The sequence below is a fragment of the Corvus hawaiiensis genome, chromosome 13 (genome assembly GCF_020740725.1).
Source record: "Corvus hawaiiensis isolate bCorHaw1 chromosome 13, bCorHaw1.pri.cur, whole genome shotgun sequence".
In the NCBI taxonomy this organism is placed as follows: Eukaryota; Metazoa; Chordata; class Aves; order Passeriformes; family Corvidae; genus Corvus; species Corvus hawaiiensis.
Window position 1 is genome coordinate 19,023,103 of NC_063225.1, and position 26,894 is coordinate 19,049,996.

Sequence of the window (26,894 nt, forward strand, 5' to 3'; positions counted from 1 at the left end):
ATACCTAAAGATGTGGAAATATCCTAGGTCTTTTTAGCTTGCATCAGTTTATCTATTTTAGATTAAAAGTTCTGAAATATTCTGCTTTAGAAACTTTTAAAATCGTACTGATTTAAAAACTTTTTTAAAACCCCAACCCTACTGAGTGTTTCATATGGAATGGAAATTAAAAGTTATTTTTTTCGCTAGAAGTCACTTACACTTGTACCCTCCCAAAACCACGGTGCAGAAGCAGCAGGCGTTGGCCGGGTGGATGTGCCGGAGTTATTTAGCGCGGGCACTGCAGCTGCCGCCGCGCGGGACAGCGGCCCCGGCCCCGCTCAGCGCGCACCTGCTCGGCCTCGGCAGGAGCCGCTCCCGGGCTGCGGGACGGGCACGGGGGGCCGAGCCTGTGGGTGCAGCGCTGCCGCCTTTTCCCCGCGGTACCTGCCGGGGAGCTCCTTCGGCGACACCGGCTCCCGCACCGCGCCTCCCGGCCCGGAGGGGCGGCGCGGGGGAGGCCAGCGGTGGGTGCCGGGACGGCGCTGTCCGAGGTTCCCGCCCCTCGCGCCCCCTCACGGCCCCCGAAGGGCGGGGCCAACGCCGCCCGGCCCCAGCGGCTCCCAGAGCTCTCGCCGCCGCGCCCCGTCCGCGCCGCGGGGCTCGGAGGCAGCGGGGGCCGTGCCCCAGCTATGGCCGGGCGCGGAGCGCGGCTGCGCTGCGGTCGCCCCCCCTCCTTGCTCCTCCTCACCTGGCTCTGCGCGCCACTGCTCGGCCAGCCCGGAGCCTCGCACGCGGGTAAGGTGGCTCGGGGCGGCCCCGGGGGGGTGAGGGTCGGCGGGGCCACTGGGAAGAAGAATGAAGGGTAAAAGGCGCTCCGGTGAGGAGCCAGGGGGGTGTCGGAGGGGAGGGCACGGCCGGCCGGGGGTTCCGAGCCCTCCTGGCGCTGTGCAAGGACGCCGGGGATGGAGCGGGTGGTACCGCGGCCCGGGGTGCGCCGCTACCCCTCCCGGCTGTGGCCCGACTGGGAGCGTAGGCAGCGGGAGCGGTTCGTGAGGGGAAATGAGGCGGGATTTTGCGTGTGGGGGGAAAACGCTGCCGGCAATGGGGTCTCTGCGCACCAGCATCGTTTGCCGCGCCATCAACTTTTCCCGGACGAGGTTAAAGTAAGGCTAGTGCCGGGTCCGGCGGTGGCTGCTGAAGGAGGATCGTAGAGCTCCGCTGGCTTTAAGAAAACGAACGGGACCTCCGGAGACCGCGGTCGAACAGGCTCACCAGGGCTGCCCCCTCACAGAAAAGGGGGAAAATGTCTTTGCCAAACTACGGCTTTTCAGGTGCGTTAGCAGTCTTGAGTGCTTCACATTTCATTACGCAGTGGTTACACTTTCTAAATGTAGTATATATCATGCTTTAAAGATCTCAGCTGCCATAGCTTTCAATTTTTGCTCCACTCACTTTTTGAGCGGAGGTGCAGTTGTAGTGTGTGCTCTGCATCTGCAGCTGGTACAGAGGTAAACTTGTAGAATATATTTTAATAACTGTAATTCGCATATGAATATGACTGCACATGAAAACAACCCTCTTAAGAATTTATAACAGAGCTCTCTTTAGTTTGGTCATGCGTTATTTCTTTGACTTCAAAAGAGTCAGTCTCGTAATTCAATCAGGATTTAACTTCCCGAGTTGAAGGATGTAAAATAGCATGTGAAGCTGGAGTGGTCATAGACTTACACAAAGATTAAAGGAGCAAAATCACTGCTCTTCCATAGATTTATTTAGAAACAGTTGTTTCAAAACGCTGCACTTACATAATTTGTAAGTACATTGCCAAGAGTTTTGCAGAATGTCTTGAAACGATAGCTGCAATAATTACAGGCAGAAAGAAAATTAATGAAAGATAAATTTGACCTTTTTTTAATATTAACTGAAAATTGAAAAAGTGGTTGTAAATATGGTTTATGGAAGGTTGATTGTATCAACGTCTTGGTTTTAATTCAGCCTACAAATACGCAGTCTTATTGCTGAATGTGATTTAAAAGATTATTCTTTGTTTCAACATTTGGAAGAGTAGTGCTTTTCACGTTCGTCATGACAGAAGATGCAAAATCATTATGTTACATTTTATGATTTATATGACTGCATGGAATTACCTGCAGTCAGGTTAAGCCAAATTTTTCCTTTTGGCACAAGCCAGCAGTTTTGACTTAAAAGACAACTGATCGTACATAGTGAGGCTAAAATTTTCTTTTCACAACTTGTTTTTTCTAAAATAAAATTAAATTTGCTGTAAGAGTGCTTGTAAATTAATTTGGTGTTTCCTTCAGTTAATAGTGCTTGGATAACTCTGAATTGTCAGGAGAAAATAGTTGCTGATTTAAAATATAGTCAAAGTATAAGTTTTGTTCTTGCTCTGAATTTTAAACTAACAGGTGAGACTTGAACACCCAAACGGAGGTGAGGTTAACAGCAACCTCTAGCACTGCTGTGCTGTGCTGCAGACCTGTGATAGTGTTCCTTGGCAGTTCATGCACCCAAGCGTTTTCCACTCAGTTTAATGAATCAAATCCTTCTCCCTACCCAAGAGGAAGCTGCAAACCTTCCTGCTTGTATGGGTTTCTTGTGATTTTTCTCTTAAAATATTTTGTGCTTTCTTTAGAGATTCTTAGGGGGATAAACGTGAGCATTGATTTGTGGAGAAATGTCTGTATTGGTTTGTAGAAGGAGCTGTGGAAGGCAGTACCTGCATAGTTTTCTGCTTTTTAGAATGGTAAAACCTGGGGTTTGTGTGATGTTATAGGTTTTGAAATCTCCTACTCTTTTATCTGGTTTTGAGCAATGTAGCTGATTTCTGTGAGCTGTAGGGTTGTATGTTCCAGTGTATCCAAGACTGGAATGAAGCTGAGTGGGCAAAATGCTACTGAGGCAGAAGCTAAGTCCAGTGCCCAGTGTCTGCAGCACCCAGCCCTGCACTGGCAACAACCTGTGAGAAGCCCAGGCCTGTTTCTTATTTCCGTAAGGTCTTATTTATGTATGTTTTGGATTTGTGTTTAATTCTGTGACAGATAGCCTCTAAATTTATAAATGGTTCTTCTGACAAGATTCTGCATACTTGTTCTTCCTTTTGCTCCTTGTGCTATCTGCACTTCTATACACCCTTTTGCTGCTCTCTTTCAGCATTCCTCGGTGCTGACTTCACAGTCCATCTTCAGTGTTTACTGACAGGTCAGCAATCAGTGAAAATGATGCCGTGATTAAAAGTGGTACAAAAGAGAGATGACAAAATCCTGGATTGGTTACAGAGAAGTTCTCCTGACTTCAGCGTGACAGAATTTTTCCTCACGGGAGGCTGACGAGAGGCAGCCTTTTCATGGCCTGGCTGTTGGGCAGGGAGAAGGATCCCAGTTCTGTCTGTGGGAAGCCGAGTGGAGCACGTTAGTGTGTCAGTGAGCTCGGGAGAAGGTGCTGTGGCACGGCACAGACCTGCAGTTACAGCTGCAGGTGGCTGTCACTGCTGCTGGCAGTCGTGTCACTAGAGAGGTCAGGAAGCTGTTTGGCACATGGTGTGTACTTACCCGAGAATCCATAGCACAAGTATGCAGAAAGGAACGGTTTGTGGTGCAACTAGCTCTTAATCTAAAGACTGTCAGTTCACATCTATTTCTTGGTTAGTTTACAAACTACATGGCAGTCTATTATGGTTACTAATCAAACTTGTAAATGTATTTAGAAATATGTGCCATAATTATACCTTGTTGCTAAGCTGTTAGGGGATAGCTTCATTCTACTTTACAACTATCAAGTTGTAACTTTAACCTTTCAAATTTGAGTTGAACGTAAGAAGCACCTTCCCTTCTTTCTGTGAGCAACTGTTGTACCTCTGTGCATATTGGTAATTACTAAGCAGTATTGCAGTTCAAAATTCCTCATAGTTTCCTGTCCAATATGTGTCATTTTATTTTGCTGCTGGTTGGCCAGATGTTGATGTCTAGGTAAGAGAGAAGGCACAAGTCCTCCCAGTAACTTTGAAGCCACCTCTTCCATGCTTGTAGTTGTGGTGATGGGGTCTGCCTTTATTTTTTAAACAGGGGAGGAAAAGATAGTTCTGGGAAGTTCAGAATGTAATTGTTAGCTTTTCTGACTTTTGTTCAGTAAATGGAATAGTGTTAGTATTGCTGCTTTGACTTACAGAAATCCTAGTTAAGATGATTGTGATCTTTCTAAATGCTTGCTGTTAATTAAACGCTTGACTGTGATTGGATTCTTGGCAATTGCTAATGCATAGAAGGAAAAGTAGGCCAAAAAATTAAAGACCATGCTGGAAGTATGACTCATGATGCTTTTCAAAGAGGCAGGGGAATCAGTACAAAAATAAAATTTCCATTTAATACATTACCTGTCTTTTCTACCTAATGAAGTAATGGTGGGAGATAGTCTTAATAAATATACTAGAGTACTGGAGGCAGGTGTACTGTATATATTCATTCACCTTCTCCATTTCTAAGCAAATTATTAGTTTTAGTATGTAGTAGTTAGATCTGTGGACAATAGTCTGTGTTATGATAGCCTAGAGTTAAATAATATAATGTTAACCACAAAGTATGGGTATTTTACAATGTTTATTGTCCTCAGTAGTAGGGGTTTTTTTCATTATAATGGTATATGATTATAAACATGCATTAGTAATATATATTACTTCTGAATCTACATCTTAACATTACACTTCTAAAAAGTGACCCTTTTCCCTTCGAAACTGCACCCAGTAGTGATGCAAAGAAAGCCTGAAATCATTAACACTTGATTCTGTCAGTTAGAAAATGCTTTGAACTACACTGTTTAATGTGTAAGGAGCAGCGTTACACCTGCAGTCCCAATCTGGCTCTTAGACACTTTATCTAAGGAAATGCAGAGGAATACATTTCAAAGAAAGCTTGTTATTTGGAGAAACATGGCCTCTGATGTTCTCCTATTTCAAACCAAAGATTTAAAAAATACATCTGAGATCAAGCTGTAGCACTAAGTATTTTACTGGTAATTCTTACAAAGGGAATAATGTTGCTAAATCATTTTAAGATGCTAGGAAATTTAATCCCATAATGGTACAGTAAATTACGAAAGTGTTATTCTTTTGTGAAACCCATCTTTTGTTTCTTATCTACAACATTTTAAAAGTCTGTCATTAGCAGCTCATGTGAAATTTTGACTTGAGAATGTTAACAAGATGAATAGACATGTGCGTTTCACTATGCTATTCATGCATCTGAGGCCCATGTAATGCTTCATCCTATTTTCTAAATAGTTCTTCCAAAGTACTTTAATAAAAAAGTTTGTTAAATACTTACGGAGGAAATGGTAGAAACTAATTTTTAAGTACAATGTTTCCAAGGTTAAGTGTTTAATTAGAATTTTTACCTAGTCTTTTGTAAAAAGTGTCCTCCAACTACTTCAGAGTTTAAAAAATTTTGAATTATTGGTCTGCTTTGTGCATAAACATTTGTCTCCTTTGTGCAGAATTAAGATTTAGGCCATCCAACATCATATGTGACTTAGGTGGGGTTTTTTGGGTTTTTTTTTTGTTGCTCAATATGAACTCATACTGAGGGGCTATGAGAAGAGTTTAAGGTGCAAATAATAAACATTGTCATTGGGAGTTACCACTGAACAGTGCAGAGAGCTGCCTTTGATTTAAACTGCAGAGGTTATCCGGCCTCAATAAAAATGAAGACGTACAAATACAGGCAAGCTTAGAACTGCCCTTCAAAGGGTGCAGATCTTCTAAGTATTTTTTAGTACACTGAGCTAGTGGCAGGGGTGAGTGTTTCCATAATCTCTTGCCATCTGATTTAGTATGAGATTGTGCTCTGAGTTGTTTGTTTGCTAATCTTGCTAGTCATAGGTTTTAACCTCTTTCTGTTTTTCTCCAACCATCATAGCTAGTCTGCTGCCTTAAGCCACTAAAACTGTTTTGCCTGTTTTCTTCTCTTTACATTTTTTCCACTTGTCACCAGCTCTTCACAATTTTTTTAATTGATGTTAGTACAAGGAGTTACTAAGAATTACCACCCTTGTTATAATCTTAAAATCATACAGATATGTGGAAAAGAGATATTAAACACATGCAGTCTGTGTAACAAATTATTTCAATGGCCCTATTAAATAAAATGTACAGGGTAGGGGTGATTACTTATTTTATTTTTGCCAACTCTTAATATACTGTTACCATTCCCAGCCTCCTCATGGAGCTCTCCTTTGTTTAAGATGTCTTTTATAGACCAGTTTGCCCCAGCATATTAATAAACAGAATAAACTAGAAATACTGAAAAGTGTGGATACATCCATGATCAGAAAAAAAAGAAAGAAATAATTGAACTATATTGTTAGTAAATAATGGTCATTGTAATAGATCAGTGAGTATACTATAGGTCTGAGTATAAAATATTTGAAAAATAACCTGTTAGTATATAAAGGCAGTAAAGGAACATGTCCCCTTTTAGCATAGCAGAGGAGATGCTGTTTTTTAAGAGAAGCTTAATCTGGAAACAACATGTACCCTGAAGATGCTCAGGAGGTCATCTTACAGGAACACAGAAATGGTGAAAGTGCAACTTTGCCTCTGCATTGCTTCAAGGTCAATTAATGGAGAAATAATATCCAGCTGCATAGTCAGTCTTGAATTGTACGAAAAATTCAGTTGAGAGTTTTAACTGGAGGCGGAAAATGTAATTAATGCTAATATAAAAATCAAGTATTTATGAAATATTAGACTGAAATATACTCAGAACCATTAATAATTCAGGAAATAGGGATATAGAAATAGAGAAATTAAGTTGTGTCTTCAGGAAGCACTCTTTTCGGTGTCTGTAAAATGTAGGCTTGGCAAATCTTGATACAGTTATAAATGAGAAAAAATCCTTGGCTAATGAGGATATACTGAACCACTTAAATATATTTTTGGTACTTGTACATTTACAAGGTAACTTGTACATGTGCAACATTCTGTTGCTGGATCCTTTTTGGCAGCAATTCTTGTGTCCTGTGAGTTTTCCTGTATGCACCTGAGGTATCTCAGTGGTACAGTGTCAAGTGCCCATCAGTTCTTTGCACATCCCACAAGTCAACAATCTTGAAATGGAGATGTGTCAAACTGTAGAACATGTACAAATAATGTATCTCAAAGAACAGTAGGTTTGTGAGCAAATGAAATACACTCTAAACAGATAATTTGTATTTTGGAACCGAAGGGTGACCTGTCTTAAACCCCAAATGTTGATTTGACCCGCAGCAAGAACTGTTCAGCAGCACGTTAGTGAGGGTAGTATTTGTAGGAGGAAGGAGTCCTGCTGCTCCCATTTTGCAGGTCCAATTTCTTAAGCTACGTTTTGCTTTTGCTGCTACTATGACACTTCAGAGAAATCTGGTTAGTATTTAAAATAATAGTTCTGCTGGACTGCCCCACAACTGCAGTGCCAAAGGAGGGGAACTGCCTTGTTGGGCTCTGCAGTGCTTTGGGTGTTTCATCCAAAGGACCTGGACATGAAGCCTTTTGCAGCACAGCAGAAATCCACTGCTGTCACACTTTGATGGATGGGAGGGAACTTAAAACTTAGGCTGCCCATCTTAATTTGTCTAGGCTGCAGTCACATGGAACTGGGTTAGGTCAGTTCAAATTAATGGCTTAAATGGTGTTAGCCAAGCCTCTGCCACAAATGCCAATTCATGGAACTGTTGGTCAAACTCTGAGGTAGCTTTTGTGAGTTTTGTGGGAATGAGAACTGATACTCTATGCAGGTGTGACACTGCCTGACATACAGTGTAGTCATCCCAGGCAATTCTAAAATTCTAGTCCTCTTCAGTATCTATGAATCACTGATTTACTGAGTGTTGATGGTAATGAACTTCAAGTAGACATTGTTTGTGCTGCCTTTAATTGATACTTTGTTTCCTTTAGCTTCTTTTATGAGAAAGATTAAATACCACCAATGTTTTTTCTGCTTGTATCATTCCTAGTTGATCTACTTCTGTTGTGTTGACTAAATTCACCTCCTCTCCAAACAAAGTAATGTTAATCTTCTCAATCTCTCCTTGTATGGATGACTGTCTCTGGTTTTAATCTGTTTATGACATTCTCTGGTGCTTTTCTGCTTCTGATACATCTTTTTTTAGATGGATGCTGTTAGTGAGCACATGATTTCTAGAGAGGTCGTGCCATAGATTTATGTAATGGCATAATATTTTAAGTCTGCATTAAAAAGAGATGGTGGTGAGGTCTGTTCTTTTGCTTATGCTGTCCCTTAAACTGATGATAATAGTTGCTATGTCTTTTTTTGGCAGTAGTTTCCTTTTAAATCTCATTGGTAAGTAGTAAAAATCTTTATCTAGAACATATGTCTGTGTTTTCTGGTGGTCACCCTAACTTATGTCTGAGAATTGGAGACCCTTTTGTGCAAGGTGGTGTGTGTAGTTTGTGCTTCTCGAGGCAGTGGCCATCTTCAGGTATTTCACACCATCTTTGAAAGCTATTCTTACTTGAATTACTTAGCTAGACACTGATCTTGCCTTTTTTCCTCCCCTCTATCTTACCCAGAATGACTCCTTGAGAACTATGAAAAAGAACTAGAAAGGTGCATTCCAGTCAGTGTAACATTAGAATAGGTAGAGTCAACTGGTAAATAGTTTGGCATATGCATCTAAGATGCAAAACAGTGTGAGGGAAAGTGCTCTACAAGTGCAGCAAAGTTTATACATGATAAATGTTCCCAAACGTTAGAAGAAGCACATTAAAACATGAGGAGACTGAAGTTTCAAACCGGATTGCAAGTTATGCAATATACTACAGACATGTATAATGTGGATGTAGGTTTTTAAAAAGTACCACCCTGTTTGAGACTGACAGAACTTCAGTCCCTCATAGATCAGCTTTCAGTTTTAGAGAAGTTCCATAATTGCATGGCATTGGGTAAATGATATAAGAGCTTTTTGCCTACTGAGATTATCTTAATGTTCTTGAGTCATCCATTTCAGGAGTGTGACAATGGTATGAGGATGCTAATCAAACCAGGTAACTTTATAAAAGTATACTTCCAGGACCTTGGCCATGCTTCTAGAGAGAAGGGGATGAGATGAGAAAGAACTCTGCACAGCTGTAGCTCTTTGGACACAAGAATGCAGATGTACACTGCTCATTTGAATCAATGTTAATACATTCTTTTCTTTTTAATATAGCTGTATCTGAACCTTCTTTTATTGCTAAAAGTGAAGATCGTTTGTTTAAGCATTTATTTGAAGACTATCAAAGATGGGTTCGTCCAGTGGAACACTTGAATGACACAATAAAAATCAAGTTTGGCCTTGCAATCTCTCAGCTAGTAGATGTGGTATGTACAGGAAATAAGTTGTATTTTTCCATTAACTTTAGAAGAATTTCATGTGAAATAATTGTGGCTGTTTTAGCTTAAACACAATAGATTAAGTGTCTAAAATTATTATCAGTTGTAATAAAAATGCACTGTAGATGGATATATGATGTTCTCATATAAACATACTTAGTGATTGGAATGCTTTCGGCAGTGTATTTTGTATTTCAAGTTACAGACCTCTGTGAACTAAAGCAACTGTTTCCTATGGATAGATTTTTTTTGTGATATATGCTTTATTTTACAGGATGAGAAAAATCAACTGATGACAACAAATGTATGGTTGAAACAGGTATGTGTAAAATACTGATAAAAAATTCTGAAGCTTCATAACTGCAAATCAAAATTTGGGAGAAACTTTTCTAGTTAACTGTATATTCAAAAAACTTAGTTCTTGCATGAAATTTTATTTCACACAGTATCGTTATAAAATGTCCCTGGAAATGCTTTAAAGGATTAATTGTGACAAACCTCTTAAAAAAACCCATAGCAACAAGGTAAGTAAAAATTCACCAAATTAAAAGAAATCTGTTATGGTATTGCATGACCATTTAATACATCAAGGAGTGTATTTCCAACCATAAATTGCTGCTTCAGTACAAAAGTTTTCATTCAAAAGCTTTATTAAGAAAAGTATGGTTGGTGTATTCTTCTGTATAATAGTTTTGAGGTCTTTTTCCTGTGGGATGTTTGAAACTATTGGATATACATTATTGAAGAATTCCAGTTTCAATTAAATATGCTTGCTAGAAGGAAGTACTTTTTCCTCTGAAGAATATTTGGGTTTGGGCAGGAAAAATCCTCAAGCTTTGTAATTGTAAGAGTCTGGTACTAAACTTAATTGCCACTGTTTACTTGGGTAATGCTGCTCACAGATCATTCTTGATGTAACTGAGAAGAATCTTTGCAGATGCTGGTTATACTTAATAGCTTATGGAATTATTTTTGTTTGGGCTAATTCCTTTCTGTTTATTTGATTTTTTTTTCCTTTTGCTTCCCATTCCCTTCTTTTCCAGTAACTGTAATTTTAGGCCAAGTTTTTATTTTTAGGAAAACTTTGAGACTAGTCAGGAAAAATGAGATGGCCGTGTGGGTTGATGATACTTTGTGCCCTCTTTAATAGTTTCTGCAGATCTTCTTGAAGTTGAACCAGTTTCAAGAGTTGGAGCCATGATGGGGTTTTTTGTATAATGAAAATGTCTAAATTGCTTCTGATTAGCTTCCAGTCATTGGTATTCATCCAGAACAAGCTTTTTTCAAATTTAATTTATACAATTAAATTACATTATAATAGCTCTTACTTATAAATACATGCTCTGAAAAAGGAACATCTTATCTTAAGTTCTGTCAAGTAGCTCTTATAACAGAAAACAAATATTAAGTGAGGTAACTACATGTCCGTTCAGCAAATTCATTGTTTTATGCAAATTTAAGAAGCCAGTTTGATTGTTGTTAATTGCCTCATTATCTATTTTCATGTAGTATCACCCTGCTTAAATCCACTTCCCAATAATAATGATTACGTCTCTCATATCCACAGGAATGGGTAGATGTAAAATTAAGGTGGAATCCTGAAGACTATGCTGGGATAACATCTATTCGTGTCCCATCAGATTCTATTTGGATTCCAGATATCGTGCTGTATGACAAGTAAGATTTGAATCTTCTCATACAAAATGCATTTATGTTATAACTTCACTGGCCAAACTGCTTCTAGGAGGCTTGTTGGATAGACATAATGTGTACGTTTAGTGGGCTAAGAATCTGTGGAAGAATTTGCCTCTGAATCCAAATGGACTTTGCTGCCATGTTAAATGCTCCAATGTTTTGCTTTACTTCTGAATGGAATTTCTAGTCCCTTTGAAAAGGTTATTTCCATTTTGTTGTGTAAACTTTTTTCTTAATTAGAAAAAAATGTCTTGCAAAGTGCTGGGTACAAATAGTGTAGAGTGATGGGAGGGAAGCAACTAATTTATGCTGTTGTAGGTCATATTAATGGAGTTAAAGTCAGGTACATTTAACTGTAAGGGGGGGTTGCCTTGGTTTTGGGTTGTTCTTGGTTTTTTTCTTTTGAAAATTAACAGATCTCAGATACAGTAACTTTTGAATTAACCCTTCTGCACAATTTTTGTGCATTTACAATGCTTTTACATTTCCTGACTTGTTGAGTCAGGATAAAAGGCTGTTGCGGTGACTGTAAATTCAAGTTTCGACACAAGTATTACTTTACCTGTTTCATGACTCTTTTTCTTCAATAATTATGATTTGGCCAAATTTAAAAGTACTTATTCTGTATTACTAATAGAAACACCAGAGCTGGGTCATGCTATTAAAGATCAGGATTTTTCCAATCTTTTCATAAGTCATTGGGACCATAGAAAGTTGCACAGATCTTTTCAAGATTGGAAAATATTCTTCTATCTTCCAAAGCTGTTTACCTATGTGGGATTCAAATTTGAGGAAAAATGTTGACTATGAAGACAATACAAAATTTTGTCTATCCAGGCATAAATAATAGAAATGACAATAACAAAGCATAATTTCGTATTTAAATGCACTCCCACACTCCATTGTAATTACATGCATTATCTCTCTTCTTTCAGTGCAGATGGACGTTTTGAGGGAACATCTACAAAAACTGTGGTAAAATACGATGGCACCATTGCTTGGACTCCACCAGCAAACTACAAAAGTTCTTGTACTATTGATGTAACATTCTTCCCCTTTGACCTTCAAAATTGCTCAATGAAATTTGGTTCCTGGACTTACGATGGCTCACAGGTTGATCTAATTCTTGAAGATTATGATGTTGACAAAAGAGATTTTTTTGATAATGGAGAATGGGAAATAGTCACTGCAACAGGGAGCAAAGGAAACAGGACTGATGGATGCTGCTGGTATCCTTTTGTTACATATTCATTTATAATTAGACGTTTGCCACTTTTTTACACTTTGTTTCTCATTATTCCTTGTATTGGGCTTTCATTTCTAACTGTCCTTGTCTTCTATCTTCCTTCAAATGAAGGTGAAAAAATTTCACTTTGCACTTCAGTACTGGTATCTTTGACTGTCTTTCTTCTTGTTATTGAAGAAATTATTCCATCATCTTCTAAAGTTATTCCACTCATAGGAGAGTACTTGGTGTTTACTATGATATTTGTGACCTTGTCCATTGTGATAACTGTCTTTGCTATCAATATCCACCACCGCTCCTCGTCCACACACAATGCGATGGCACCCTGGGTTCGCAAGATATTTCTTCACAAACTGCCCAAGCTGCTTTGCATGAGAAGCCATGTCGATAGATACTTTGCTCAGAAGGAGGAAACAGCAAATATGAATGGATCAGAATCATCTAGGAACACCTTGGAAGCAGCTCTGGATTCTATCCGCTATATTACACGACACGTTATGAAGGAGAATGAAGTTCGCGAGGTGGGTATGCTAGTCCTGCTGCACTGATTTTGTACGAGTGGAAATTAGAAAACCAAGTAGTGGTTTACTGTGCAGTTGCATATTAAAGATGTGCTACAGCTTTTGTACTTCACTGAAAGCTGTGTAGTTGTTTCCACTGAAAAGATGTGCAACTATGGTACAATACTGAGAATATTTGGCTGATACAGTACAGTCTTTGGGTTCTTTAGAAGTCTTTTGCTTTCTTCTAGAAGTAAGTTCTTGTCATTAGTTACACATTGTGAGACACTCGTCTATTACAAGAGCATGTACTGTAACTGTTCCCTACAGCACTGCTGAGATGATGAGAGAAGGAGCTATTTTTCACTTTAATGTTGTACCTGAAGACTATCTTGAAAAATGCAGTTGCCTTATATTTTCCAAATAAATACTGGCAAGACTTACCTTGCAGTTTTCAATTCCAAATAAGGGCTCTAACTCACATGTATTAGTTTAAATACAAGCTATAGCCATATGTTGGTCATTTTGTGCTGAGATCAAATATGGACTCAATGACTTCATAACTGTTCTCTTCTACCCTTACTATTATTTGTCTCTAAGTCATACCAAAAGATGTCAGAGGCTTTTTTCAGTCTGTGCATTTGCACTCTGAATTGTCCTTAATAAATGTTTACAACTTTTGTGTAAGAGCATTAAAATCTCTTTTCTTTACATGCTTTTTACGCTAGCACCATAGGTACATCAGAGACTTAAATGCTATTTCCAGTCTAGTGTAGAAGTTTGTAGAAATATAGAAGTTTATTGTGTACTGTCTGTTTCTGATGGCAGAGCCTGAGGTTCTTTCAGTTTATATGGGAATTGCTGTCTCTGGTTGCTGAGAGTGTGTTCTCCCATACTAGACTAGGAGTAATGTGCCTCCTCTGATGTGCCTTCTCAGGACTTGATTCTGACATTGTCACAAGGGATGCGGCCTAGATTTTTAAGAAATATATCTGCTGTACTGTTAAAGCAGCATCTAATAGCCCTGCATTGTATGAACAACAGAAATAGAATAGTTTGCTATTAAATACATAATTTCCTGTAAATTAAAGGTTGATTGTGAGTGACAAGTGGTAAGTATTTTATTTTACAAATGTAATGTTGTTGTGACTGTAAACCTTGGAAATTAACATACAGCTGACTGGGGACTCACTTGTTTTATTATTACTGGGCTCCAGAGAATGCAAGCTTTAATTACAAAAGTTGCTAATAAATGCTGGACACCTAGTGTCTGGCTATTGGAGCCTTACATCTTAGGAAGCATTAGGCTTGGGAAATGTAGATAGCTCCAGTTCAAATCCAAGACAATTGTTTGGGAAGGTTTTAATTTGCTTGCACAATTATATCTGCAATACTTGCAAAGCTGTGTATAGATATGAATAATTTTATCAAAAAGGAAAGTAGTCTTGAAACTACTGTGAGTATTCTGCCCAGTGTATAATTCTGTGGAGCAGTAACTTTGCAGCTTTCAGCTCTTGTTTGTAACACAACAGCTGCTCTGTACTAACGATTTAAAAAAAATTGTTTTATTATTACTGTTTGGGGAGGTTTGGTTTTGGTTTTCTGATTAGTTTGGTTTTCTGGTTAGTTTTTTGTTGTGGGCTGGTGTTGTTGGTTGTTTGGGTTTTCTTTACAACTTTTGCTTCCAACTCCTGCTTGGGAATTCTGCTTTATGACGTCACAGGCCATGAATCCTGCAGTATGTTAGAAGATGGCAGACCAGTCTCATCTCTCTGTAGATGAGGATGTTTGGTGCTTGTCAGGGTCAATTTCTGCATCAAAATCTACATAGCTTATCAATCTTCACAGAGGGAAGTTTGCTTCTGTTCTAACTCACAACGTAATTGTAAAATGTTGTTCAAGAGGGTTATCATATGGACATGGTTGAAAAAAGTGTACTTTGAAATAACTAAGAATTGCAGGATTTGGTACTGTGTTTTTACCTGTTCTTGCACACACTGACCAACTCTTGTGCTCTTTCTCTTTTAGGTTGTTGAAGACTGGAAATACATTGCTCAGGTGCTTGATCGAATGTTCTTATGGGCTTTTCTTCTGGTTTCAATAATTGGATCACTTGTGTTATTTATTCCTGTTATTCATAAATGGGCAAGTATAATAGTACCTACCCATATAGGCAGTACCAATGCATAAATATTTTCGGAGCCATGTCCTACTGATATGTCTCTGAGTTTTGCAGTAGCTCTGTTTCCATGCATGTTCTTTGTAGTCATGTTTCTGCTAGAGTAAAAAAGAAAAATCCAAAACTAGAAAATTAGGTTTATCTTAAAGCATGGCATTCCCAGGACACATAGAAGTCAATTTGCTTATTGCCAGTCTACTGAGTTACTGCTAAGCCAGGTCAGAATTAAAAGAACCTTCTCAAGCCATTGCATGTATGATTTATCAAAAAAGCATACACTGACACCTACTGTGAAATAGAAGGATTTAAATTTTTTTAATGATAATCACTGTAGTCCAATTATTAAATTACTATATAAATTGCTACACTGAATATTAAATATTTGCAGTTACACAGTAGAGTTGCTTATTTCAATTTAGTATACAAAGGAGAATTTTTATCAGCTCTCTTCAGTGTGTTGTAGAAGTATGAAATTTCGCCAGAGTAAATTAAAATATAATAAAAATACAAGTTAAACTTCCTGTATATCTAATACACAACTAAGAACAGCAGTTTGACCATGATTGGCCTTTATAACTTTTCAGTCGAATTTGCTGCTAAATTTTAAAGCTTGTTAATTCTGTGATACCAACAGGAGCATTTAACAAGCCTTAAAATGCCTAAAGCATATGTGTATATTGATGTCTCCATCAGCTTTGGAAAGGAAGGCAAAGGCAGTTAACTGAGTTCCCAAGTTGTATTCTAAGGGATTGGAACATTCAGATTTCTTTACTCTTGATGAAGAATTTGATACAGTATGTGAGTTTGCAGACACATTAATTATTTCCTGTCTTTGGGTGTTTCTCAGAATTATTTAAGCACAGGCAGAAGGAATTTGTGGAGCATCTTTCTGAAGGAAGTGGGTAACGAATTATCATGCTGTAGAACCAAATACAGATGATTAATGATTTTCACATTTATTAAACTGAACTTGAGAGCTACCTTAAATTATTTCTTTCACTTACAAAACCATATGTAACTCTAAGCAGCAAGGACTTAGAGTTTTCCATATTTCCTTTTTCCTAAGATTGTTGAAAACGAACTTGCAACTTTTCAATTATTCCATTTAAATACATTCTTTACATTGATTCCAATGCCACCTTTCTTCCTTTCTTAATAGCTTTATTTCTGGAAAAGACTCTAAAATAGTTGGGTATTTTCCTACACCAAAGTTGTTTTAGTGTTGTTCATAATATAGTTGCATCCTGTAGGGCTAATACAGGAATGCCAGGCTAGAGCAAGTCTTAGGAAGTTTTTGTTTGTTTAAATTACTACATTAATAATAACATGTTTAGGTGAGAAGTTTTAATGTAAACTCTGGTATCTTCAATAATTTTACATTTTTATAGTGATTATAAATTTGAACAACAGATACTTATTTCTCCCATACCCCCTCCCAGATCTCCTTTATAATAGCCCTGTACTGATTATAATAGTTATTACTTATGTCATAACATATATAATTAAATATTTATTTCAAAATGTTTTAATTTGCAGGATATTCTTGGTTTTGTGTAGCTTTTAAAGGCTCACAAGTAGGAAAATGATGTCAGGCAGGCCTTTTTTGTTTTGTTTGTTTTTTTAATAGTAGTTAGGGAGTCACTCTTCTTCAGTTACAATTCGGTTACATCTGACATTGGATATCCATGTTTCCTCTATTCCCATCATAACTTTAAACGTGAATTTTCAAGATTATCTGATTCAATTCAGATATAAGAGCTTTGACTTTCTCAGTTTTACTGAGGTTAAACAATTGTCTCGGTTTTGAAAGACAGGTGTCTGCTAAGGAAGGCAGAGGCCCCCCTTGAAGTGGCAGATATAACCCCTTTTCCCTCCAAGTTATTATATTTTGAAATCAAGAGCCTTTAGGCGAAGATGTGGGAAATAGGAATAACAGTTCTTTACTATATATATATATGTATATAACCAGTCAAACAAAACAACAACAACTCTGGCAGTAACAGCAAACACAAACCCAGTGCCAGCCTTCTCGGCTGTCAGGCCCTTTCCCCTCGGGTGCAGTTCCGCTCGCAGCCGGCAGGGGCGCTGGCGGCTCCCGGTGAGCAGGGCAGGTGCGATGGTTCCCCCGCGGCTGCAGGGGGCGCTCCGGAGCGAGCTCGGGGAGCACGCGGCTCTGGTGCCCTGGGATCCCGGGAAGGGATGGAACAAAGGCTTCACAAACCGCTGGGCAGCCGATCCCGGACTCTCAGGAACAGCAGGCTGGAATGGCAGGGACGAACGCAAATCCCGGGTGGCAGACGAGATGTATCCAGATGGGAAAAAACCACGGAGGCCCAGGCAGGCAGGGTGAGCAGGGCTACAGCGTAGCGAAAGCTCGAAGCAGCAGCGGAGCAGGACAGCCACAGCTCGGTCTCCAGCAGGGCAGGGAAAAGCGGCTTTTGGGGTCCCGGCGTTGCTTCCAGCAGGAAGAAAGAACGGCCAAAAAGAAAGCAGCAGCAGCTCCTTTCTCTGCAGCTTCTCTCTCCGGACGCTCAGAGCGAACTGTCCCCACACCCAGGTGTAGACAAAGGAGTAGCCAGGCCCGCCCCACTCCCCTTTTTGTCTTTCTTAAGTACAGCTATTTGTCCCCTAGCAACATGCATATGGGAGAAAATTCCTTTAACAGGAAAACCTAAGACTAAACTAAAACCCCAACAACAATGCATCAGTGACTTTCTCTGTGTGCAAGTTGCAGAAATACTTCAGATAGCTTGTTTCCTCTTCAAATACAACATTTCTTTTTAAAGTCTTCCATAGGTTTGAATTACTGAAATTTACCTGAAGAGAAAGCAAAGTGAGTAAAACTGTAGATCAGATATATATCTTTATTTTTTTAACTCTCCATTTCATCTCTTTCCCCTTGTTAAGTGATGTCTCCAGGCTGCCCAGTTATATCATGATGGGCAGCACATTGCCCAGTGGAGTCACTCTCTTTGTTATAGTAACTCACAATTTTTGCAAATGCATGAATTTTTTTTAGTGACTTCTAGTCTGATCATGGTAGATTCAGGTAACAGCTGACACTGGAATCCTTGGGGTCTTCTGCTTATCAGGTGTGTCTGAAACAAAAGAATGTTAATATACTCAGAAGCATGGACTTTTACTTCTGTAACTTATTGCTGAATGTATTGAACTGTAGGTAATGGTACTTTACATAGATTACTGTCACTTGCTCAAAATAAATGAAAATAAGGCACAATTTTCAACAGTTTAATTCTCTTTATTTTCATAAATGTTATATCACATGATACACTGTATTTCCAGAAAGTTTTCAGTTTGGTACAGAGAGAACAGTTCATATTTTTACAAAATATGTACAGTGTTTTGTTGCATTCTTTATTCATGCTCTTAAATAATCTGCAGTTACTGATGAAAAAAAAAAAAAATGTATGCCTAAGCAACAATTTTAGCACACTTTACAGGACTGTTTTGTCTACCTGCCTTCCCTTGGCATGAAACACTTTGCTATAGCAGGATGCCTCTGTATCCAAACTATCCAATCAGAGCATTGTGATCCTTTGCATCACTTGCAGACTGTCTTAGTGTGTGTTTCACTTGTACACAATTCTAAACATCATTAGGTTTGAGCAGCTTTTTTTTTCTGATGGCCTTCACATACATTGCATTCTGGGGATACAGAGAGTTTACTTTATGACTGCTTTATAAACATCATCTATTATTTACCTATTTGTTTTCCTTTTGTGATAAACTTCTCGGTCCTTTCTTGACACTGTGTGGGTCAGTTTGTACAGCAGGTGGCAATGTCTGCATTCCAGCAGTTTGGTACTTGTGTTTCCCACCATTCCATCCTCATGAGGGTATTCATGGAACTCACTATGAACTCCTTCCAGAAGATCCTGTCATGGTCTGAAGAGGCTTGGCACCAGACTAGGAACAAACCTAGTAGGCCAAAGCATTCAACCCATCTTGACTTTCCAAATATTCATGTAATTTTCCATTTCTTTATTAACCCCTTCTTAAATAATTCCTATGAAGTTTAACACACTGCTTCCATCTTTTCCAGTTATTGAAAGAAGTAGCTGTAAAGCATAGCTCGTATTACTTTGAGATTCGCTGTCATAAAGGTTCAGAATAATTTCTTTTTCTGCATTCTGAACAAAGCCGCCTTGGTCAAGCAAAGTTTAAGCCAAGAGAGATCCTTGTTCTACTACACATGGAAGAGACATGAGGTGCTGGGAGGGGGATGCAGAGTTGGTTGGCAGTTTTATTTGATTTCACAATGTTTTATTTAATCTTTACATTTCATCTCCAGCCATCAAAGGTTGTAAAAACAATCCTGCTGTTCCTAGAATACATACCAGGATGAAAACCCATAGAAAAATACGATCAATTACCATGGCAACATATTTCCAATCATCCTGAATCTGGAAAAAAAAAAAAAAAAATAGCAAGTTGGCATGTTTATTAGGTGAATAAGTTGCATTAGCAATACCATTTCATATAGGAAGTGCACTTTCTTCTGTATGTAGATATCTTTATGTATACACAACTTACACATCTGTTTTCACTGACAAATTAATTCATTTTGAAGAAGCTTTATTTGCATATGCTCTTTGGAGCAAAGCCAAAAGCTGCTGCTTCAAATCCAAAAGGTTGATCACCAAGACACTGGACTTGAGGAGATACAACTTCTCTATTCCGAAGATGAAAGTGTAAAGCTTTAGATTCTTAGATGAACAGGTTTGTCCAGAAAACGTTACTGAAACAGACTGCTCCTGCTGGTCTTTAGGTAGTATGTAAAAAGCAAAAATTAATTGGTATATAATTATTTGGTACGTTAATTACGTAGTACTGAAATTTGACTGTTTTCATGCATAATGCAAAATTCATCTCTGTCCCTTTCATGTAAAAAGGGAACCAAGTTTCAAAAAACAACAGATTTTTCTAATTTTCTTTTTTTTACAGTGAATGTTCTAGCAAGAGTGACACTGAAGTATTCTATATGTTATATATTAATAGTAACTTGGTGATCATTTTAGTTACTATTGAGATTACAATTCAATTTTTTTTTGTTTTCTTCAAGAATGATAAGAAATGAATAATGCATTTGTTGTTTTTAAAATTTGTTCTTTTTAGCTTAGAACTTGTTTGTTAAGGGAAACTTAAAAACCCAAAGCAACCCTGTATTTTCTGTACCAACTAAACTAAATAGAGTTCTGATTTCAGTATAAACAAAGTGAAGTTAGAATGAAGTGCCAGAGTGTGGGGATTTAAATTCTGTGATAATTGTGATGGTGTGGCTACTGCTCATAGTATGTTTGAGGAATATAATAGAAAAAAAATTTTAATTTTTTTTTCTCCTTTATTGTGTTAAGATACAGCTTTGTGAAAGATGCCGGTCCCTGTCTCGCAGTAGTTGCTTCATTTAGCTACAGCACTTTACTCTGCAGCAGCAACAGAATGAGCACCATCATCACTGTGAGGGACATTCACTCTTACATTTCTGTTGTTGATGGTAAGCTGTGGGAGGAAGAATGTAACTTTCTAAAGGCCATAGGGTCAGCAAATTCCACTATTAAGATTATAACTTGGAAAATCCTAACTTCAACTCTTGTGGGATGGGTGGTCTCGTATGTTCCCCTAGCAGTGGTTGCCTTAACATGCCTCACTCAGTACATATTGTGAATAAAAGAGATCATTGTGCAGCAGAGCTGCTTCTCAATTATGTAAGCTCAAAACTGCACATACTTGTAATACAGCTTGTGTAATTTGCTTGCATAAAATAATGGTCTCTGTTATCTTTTTTGTCTGTTTGTTTGAGATCTTTTTCTTACCAAACACACTAATGGCAAAAGGTATCTGCAGTTTGAGTAACAGTAAAATATGTTCTTACCTCTTTTGCTTCATTCTGCATTTTCATATTTTCTGCAATGTATTTCACACTTTCAATAGCATCTCTCATTTCTGGTGACAGAACTGAGAATGAAAGCACAGGATCTACAGACTCAGAGCTTGAACTTCTAGTGAGATTGCCACTGAAATCCGAGAACTTCGTGCGCTGGTACTGACAGCAGCTACATGCCGTATCTTGACATACAAAGCCATCTTTACAGCATTTGGTTTCAGAACCGTTGATGCAATTTAAGTTTGAAAACTCAGAAGTGAATAATGGTTTTGGCTTCTGATTATTCTCTTCATCACTGGCAGGCCTTGTCATGAACATGATCCGGGGAAGTAAGTTCAAGAAAATGGTTCTCACCCACACGGGCATTGTGTGTGTCTTGGGTGTTCTGTAGTGCACATTTAGTACAAATACTGTTATGACAATTGATAGAGTTACAAATATCATGGTGAAAAGGAGGTATTCCCCAATAAGGGGAATTACCAGGGAAGTAGAAGGTATGGTTTCTGTGATAACAAGAAGGAACACTGTTAAAGAGAGAAGAACTGATATGCAGAGTGTCACCTTCTCACCACAGTCTGAGGGCAAATAAAAAACTAATACAGTCAGGAAAGAAATCAGCAGGCAGGGAATAATCATATTGATAGTGTAAAATAAAGGTAAACGCCTAATGTAAAGAGAGTATGTGATGTCTGGATATATCTCTTCGCAACAATTGTATTTGATGTCGTGTTTATACCCTGGAGCTTTAATTATAGCCCATTCTCCACTCTCCCAGTAATCTTTCAGGTTCATTGTAGAGCCAATTAAAACTAAGTCAATTTTGGCTTTGTCATAAGACCAGGAACCAAACTTCATGGTGCAGTTCTGATAATCAAATGGGAAGTAGGTTACATCTATTTTACATGAACTTTTAAATATAGCTGGAGGTATCCAGGTCACATCACCCGTGTATTTTAAAAGGGCCTTTGTCTTGTCATCAACCTGGAAATCCTCAACTGCACTGTAAAGCAAGTAAAAATAACAAAAATTAGAATGATCTACTCCAGGTAGTTCCATACATTCAGATCATATACATGAACTCTTTATTTTGGGGAAGTCAGCAATTACTTGTTTACTTGGAGCTCAGTTGCTTATGCAAGACTGAGTCAGTGACCGTCATAAATTTGCACAGTTAAACTGAAACAAAAGCTCTATAAACTCACCAGGGAGGAGTTGGAAGGAAATACTCTCTCTTATTAATAGCATGGCTTGGTGCAATCAATATTCAAAATGGCAAATAACAGATTGCAAATGGCAGTCTGACTAGATGAGTGTTGTAGGCCCCTGCCAACTGAACTATTTCATTCTATTCTATATCTAGATTGATCAAGCCCATCAGAACTCAAGGGATGATAAGAATTTTACTGATACTTCCACCTCTTCTGTGGACAGTGCAGGTAGTAACTGTGGAAAGAGGGATTAGGTTTGGGGTCTATCTTTGCATAATGAGTGTATTTTCTAAGAGGTTTTTTTAAGTCCCACTTTGCTATCTTATATGATCCACTTGAGTAAATGAAAAAGTAAAATTAAAGGGTAATTTGAAATGTTAAGGCCCCAGTTAGAAAAGGAGTGTCATCACTGTTGATCCATAGACCTGAGTTTTGGATCTTGTAGCTGAGTCCATTTCATTGAGAATTGCTTTCTTACAGATCCATTTAGTTGTAGTTTGGCTCTTCACAGTCTCAGAAACTGACATCTAAAGTAAAAGGTGTCAAATTGTGAATTTAACTGCTAAAAAGCTAGAATTTGCATTTCTTTCAGTTAAAGTTGTGATTCACAGGGGCTTGTGAAGGGGAAAAGCCAAGTTCACTTTGGCCTGCTCACTTGCAGCTCCAGGTTAGAGCTGATTCCTGCCCAGTGATGCTGATGTGGCTGGCATGAAGGTGAGAACAGCAGTGGGGGGATGCAGGACACAGGTGTGTTGAAAAGCAGCTTTTCAGTGCATTCTGTGAACTTGCTGCTGATTTTTTTTAGAACTGGTAACATCAACCCCTCTCCCTGAACTAAGAAGTTAAATATGCAAGAGCCTTACTTGTTATATAAAACAATATCTGGTTTCCAGATCTGGCCAGATGGAACTCGGATGAATTCAGCACCTCCATAGTCTGCTGGATTCCACCGAAGCTTGTAATCATTCCAGATCTAATTATGGTAGAAATGAGTCTATGTTAGGTTTGTGAAGAAACTGAAATTCAGTGGACTAGATCTGAACTGAGTGCTGTCATATCACTTCCACGGTTGATTTATTTTGGATGTTTCTTTAACAAACACATATGTGTGGTGTTTTTTCATATGCAGATTTTAGGTGGGCCTAGATAGCTAGACCTTGTTGGTCATATGCATATATGACTTAAATATATGTGACTGTCCCAGGAATGTCTACTCAGTAGCTGGAACAAGGTGAAAGAGGGACTAAGATACAGTCCCACACTCTCTGAAAAGAGAGTAATAATAACTTTGATCTCAAAAAAACAGGTATCTGTGGGACAGTGAAAAGAGATTCCTGGAGGCTGTGGAGCAATTTGTGAGCATCAGTCGAGGGACCTTGGGTAGATGGGTCAGAGAGAGCTCCAGGGTGTTACGGCTCAGGTAACAGCCTTTGTCGCTAGGACTTATTAAACCCCATTTTAACGAGGTTGAATATCAAGGTGAAGGTGGGAACTAAGTTGGTTACTAAGCTGACTGCAAAAGTTATTAACTGCATTTTTAAAAGCCATTTTAACGTGAAGTACACATTTTTGGTTCGTTCTCACTTTACGGGAGCTAACCAGCACCAAGTGGCGCTGTGCGGGACCTGCATGCCGAGCTGCTTCCCTTGCGTTGGTGTCTGCCAAGGCAGCGCGTTTGGGAGTCTCCAGAGAAAAAATCTTGTATTTAGCGACTGCAGTAAGTGTAGCAGCCTTCCTCCGCTCCTGTCCCGTCCCTTCCTCCGCTCCTGTCCCGTCCCTTCCTCCGCTCCTGTCCCGTCCCTTCCTCCGCTCCTGTCCCGTCCCTTCCCGTCCCCTCTCGCCGGGCGGTGCGGCGGCCGCTGGGGGGCAGCAGCGCGCCGGGGAAGGGCTCGGGCGGCGCCGCCGGCACGGAGCGGGAGAGCCAGGGATGCTCTCCTGGGATTCTCTCCCGGGATGCTGTCCAGGGATATTGTCCCGGGATGCGTCTGTGCCCCGAGGGACCCGAGCCTGGCGCCGCCCCCGCGACCCCGGTGCTGCTGGAGCCCGCAGACGCCTCGCTGGGCAGGCGGGTCCTCCCGCCCCGGGTCGCCCCGGTGGAGCGGGGAACACTCCCGCGCTGGAGGGGAAGTGAGTCGGTGCCGTCTGCGCTGTCACTGAGCGCTACTTACGTGCTTCAGCCACAAGTTGGTTTCCATTATCTGGTTGACTTCGTCCTGGAAAAGAGAGGTGTGTCGGGAGATGTGCCGGCCCTGCCGCGGCGGCCGGCGGGGCTGTACTCACCACCTTCACCAGCTGCGACATGGACACCTCGAACTGGATGATGACGGGGTCCGAGACGTTCTTGACGGGGCGCACGAACTGGTTGTAGCTCTCGAAGAGGGCCGCGTAGAGCCGGTGCTCGGCCTCGGAGCCGCCGCAGCCTGCGGAGGGCACGGGGTGAGCGCCGGGCCAGCCCCGTGAGGAGCAGGGCCGCCCCGCTACTGAACTGACTGCCCAGCATCCCTGTGCGCTGGGCAGAGCCCCAGCCTCACCTAAGCGGGGAGTAGTGTGCCATGGGGGACATTCGCTTGGGCTGCGAGAAGAAAAGCAGTGAAAGGTAATGCTATGACAGAGGTTTCCTAACACACGTCTGCAAAGTGAGTTAAAAAAATAGTTTTGGGGAATTACTGAAGAACTAGGGCTGCAAAAACCGTTTTCCCTCACAGTCCCAATCCCCCAGACCTGGCAAGGCCACAGGGCTGTGGAACAGAGGAAAGGGAAAGTATAACCCAACAGACCAGGCCTCTGGTAAGGGGTCAGAACGCCTTGCAAAGAAGTCTGCTTTCTAGTCTGAGTCATGACTGCATGATTACGGTGAGGATAACAGCCTGCTTCTTAAAATATAAAAAAAGAAAAAAGATTAAAATTTGATTAACTGTTACATTCACAGACTTTTCAGCACACTCAAAGAAATGTGCTAACTACCCCTTTATTATTCTAAGTAGTTTTTATTTATAGTAGATTCCTATTGTCCTTTTGCCAGTCATAAGTGCAGTTCATCGTACTCTGTGGCCAACAAAAAAGCTGCAAGCTGAAATTCTTAACAAGGTACTTCACCTGTTTCAGGATGAGCTGTGAGAGCTTGTATTTTACACTACTATTTTACTATCAAACTAGGCAATAACCATCCTGACGCTATTAGAAGCCAGTGGCCTTTTTATTTTTAGAGAGCTATCTCAAACTCTCTTCTGAACTACACATCCTCATGAATTCCAACTGAAAAACCAAAAAAGGTTTTGTCATTAATGGATAGCACTATGCAAATTTGGCAAAGTCACAAACTGAAGTCTGTTGAACATATTCTACAGTTCCTTTGAAATGGAAATACGAGTATTTGCAAGGACATGTTTATTTTTTGCCAGTTGTTTTTTAGTAGAGAAAGAGGGGGGAGGCAGAAGTATCTGCAGGTGACAGATTGCACCAAGCAGGTGTTGCTTTCGAATCTGTGAGGCCTCACCTCTCCCTAAGACAAGAGGGTTCCCCTCATGTGAAACTGTTCAGCTAAAAGGTCTTTGGTTTGGTGTTGTTTGATTGGTTTTTACCCCTTGTGCCTTCTCTTGTTCCCTTGGAGTGCAATTTTGTTTTCAGATTAGTGAAATCATTCAAGCTGGCTTGCTAACTAAAAAATGAACATTTTTAACTGCCAGTCTTGCTTGTACTATTTGTTGATATCTTCTACCTCATAGATTGAGATTTCCTGGAATAAATACCCTTCAATCTTTTAGATAAATAATTTTAAATCTAGATGTTAACACTATTATAGTCAATCCCAAATTGCCAGCCTTTTTACATGTCACCAGCACTCTAATTAAATCTAGCATCCACTGTCTCTAGAGAAGTGCATTTATGTGGTTTTTCATTTAAATATCTCGTGCTTTCCATATCTGCAGAGAGAAGACATGCTGTTTGCAGCACATACTTAAAGCTCTTTAATGTTGTCACTTTCTTGTCTTCTCTGCAATATATGAAACCACACCTTTATGTATAAGGTGCTTTTTCTTCATGTTAAAATGGCTTTATGTGTCCTGTTTGGTATCTTTAATCAGGACTACCTAACTACTTTGCAAGGATAAACTTAAAAAAAACCCCACTGAACAACAAACTATGTAACAGAAAGAGCTGTACCACGATTCTGTCCATTTGCCGCTTAGGCTGGAGAGTGCTTCTGCACTTCTTAAAAATAATTTGCACCAAAGCTATCTCCTGCTCCCCTTTTCAACCCTCCCTTCACCATCAAAGAATAACAAATTAAGGATCACTCACCTTGACAGAGAAAGCAAACAGCAGCAGTTAGAAGGAGAGTGTTCAGGCTCTCCATGGTCTTATGAATTACTGCCTGTGGACAGGGGCTGTTGAGGATGAGCTTCACTGCCAGGACTGTACGAACACAGGGAGCGGGGCGAGCTGTGCTCCTCCGATGCGTGAAATGCCTGCAAGCAGCAGCCGGCAGGACCCTGAGCACAGCTCTGCGCACTGAGATCCCATTAGGTTTGCTGTGCTGCCCCCTTTCAAGCTACCCAGGCTGTCAGAGCTTTGGAAATGGCAAATAAAGTGCAGGAAAAACAGATGTTATTGTAGGCAAAGAGCAGTCTTCTGGCACAGATAGTAGGCAAGATTCCTTAAAATGGTGCATAAATGAGCCTGGTAATCTGACAATGCTGAAGAGTTTTCCAGACAGCTGCTATACAGAATTCTTATCTATCAGAAGCTCATGCCAATCTACTAGGGGAAGTTTAATTAATACAAATCTTGTAATTGAA

The 26,894-nt window shown here is 39.8% G+C and overlaps 2 protein-coding genes across 3 annotated transcripts; one reads left to right on the plus strand and one right to left on the minus strand.

Moving 5' to 3' along the window:
• The first annotated feature begins 603 nt into the window (after positions 1 to 603).
• Positions 604 to 20,780, plus strand: CHRNA5 (cholinergic receptor nicotinic alpha 5 subunit). 2 transcript variants are annotated; one of them, XM_048318291.1, is made up of 7 exons: positions 604 to 777; positions 9,199 to 9,350; positions 9,637 to 9,681; positions 10,930 to 11,039; positions 11,993 to 12,824; positions 14,832 to 14,861; positions 20,358 to 20,780. In XM_048318291.1, the coding sequence occupies exons 1-7, from the start codon at positions 672 to 674 to the stop codon at positions 20,409 to 20,411; spliced, it is 1,329 nt and encodes a 442-aa protein (XP_048174248.1). In that variant the 5' UTR covers positions 604 to 671; the 3' UTR covers positions 20,412 to 20,780. The 2 variants fall into 2 exon arrangements, with proteins under 2 accessions (XP_048174248.1, XP_048174247.1); XM_048318290.1 differs by lacking the exon at positions 20,358 to 20,780 and having other exon boundaries at positions 605 to 777; positions 14,832 to 16,582.
• On the minus strand, positions 18,221 to 26,628 carry CHRNA3 (cholinergic receptor nicotinic alpha 3 subunit). The gene is made up of 6 exons (XM_048318294.1): positions 26,398 to 26,628; positions 24,376 to 24,515; positions 24,264 to 24,308; positions 22,959 to 23,068; positions 20,876 to 21,887; positions 18,221 to 19,406 (listed from the first exon to the last, which is right to left on the minus strand). Exons 1-6 carry the CDS (start codon positions 26,450 to 26,452, stop codon positions 19,278 to 19,280), a joined length of 1,491 nt encoding a protein of 496 aa, XP_048174251.1. The 5' UTR covers positions 26,453 to 26,628; the 3' UTR covers positions 18,221 to 19,277.
• Between the last annotated feature and the right edge of the window lie 266 nt (positions 26,629 to 26,894).

What these genes read in the sequence shown, in the direction of transcription:
- CHRNA5 (XM_048318290.1), top strand. Translation starts at nt 672, where the DNA reads ATGGCCGGGCGCGGAGCGCGGCTGCGCTGCGGTCGCCCCCCCTCCTTG. An exon ending in CAAATGTATGGTTGAAACAG is followed by an intron (nt 9,682 to 10,929) that starts GTATGTGTAAAA and finishes TCATATCCACAG; the next exon opens with GAATGGGTAGATGTAAAATT. An exon ending in AGGAGAATGAAGTTCGCGAG is followed by an intron (nt 12,825 to 14,831) that starts GTGGGTATGCTA and finishes TTTCTCTTTTAG; the next exon opens with GTTGTTGAAGACTGGAAATA.
- CHRNA3 (XM_048318294.1), bottom strand. Translation starts at nt 26,452, where the DNA reads ATGGAGAGCCTGAACACTCTCCTTCTAACTGCTGCTGTTTGCTTTCTC. An exon ending in TGTCGCAGCTGGTGAAGGTG is followed by an intron (nt 24,309 to 24,375) that starts GTGAGTACAGCC and finishes TCTCTTTTCCAG; the next exon opens with GACGAAGTCAACCAGATAAT. An exon ending in TGCAGAATGAAGCAAAAGAG is followed by an intron (nt 19,407 to 20,875) that starts GTAAGAACATAT and finishes TTTTTTTTCCAG; the next exon opens with ATTCAGGATGATTGGAAATA.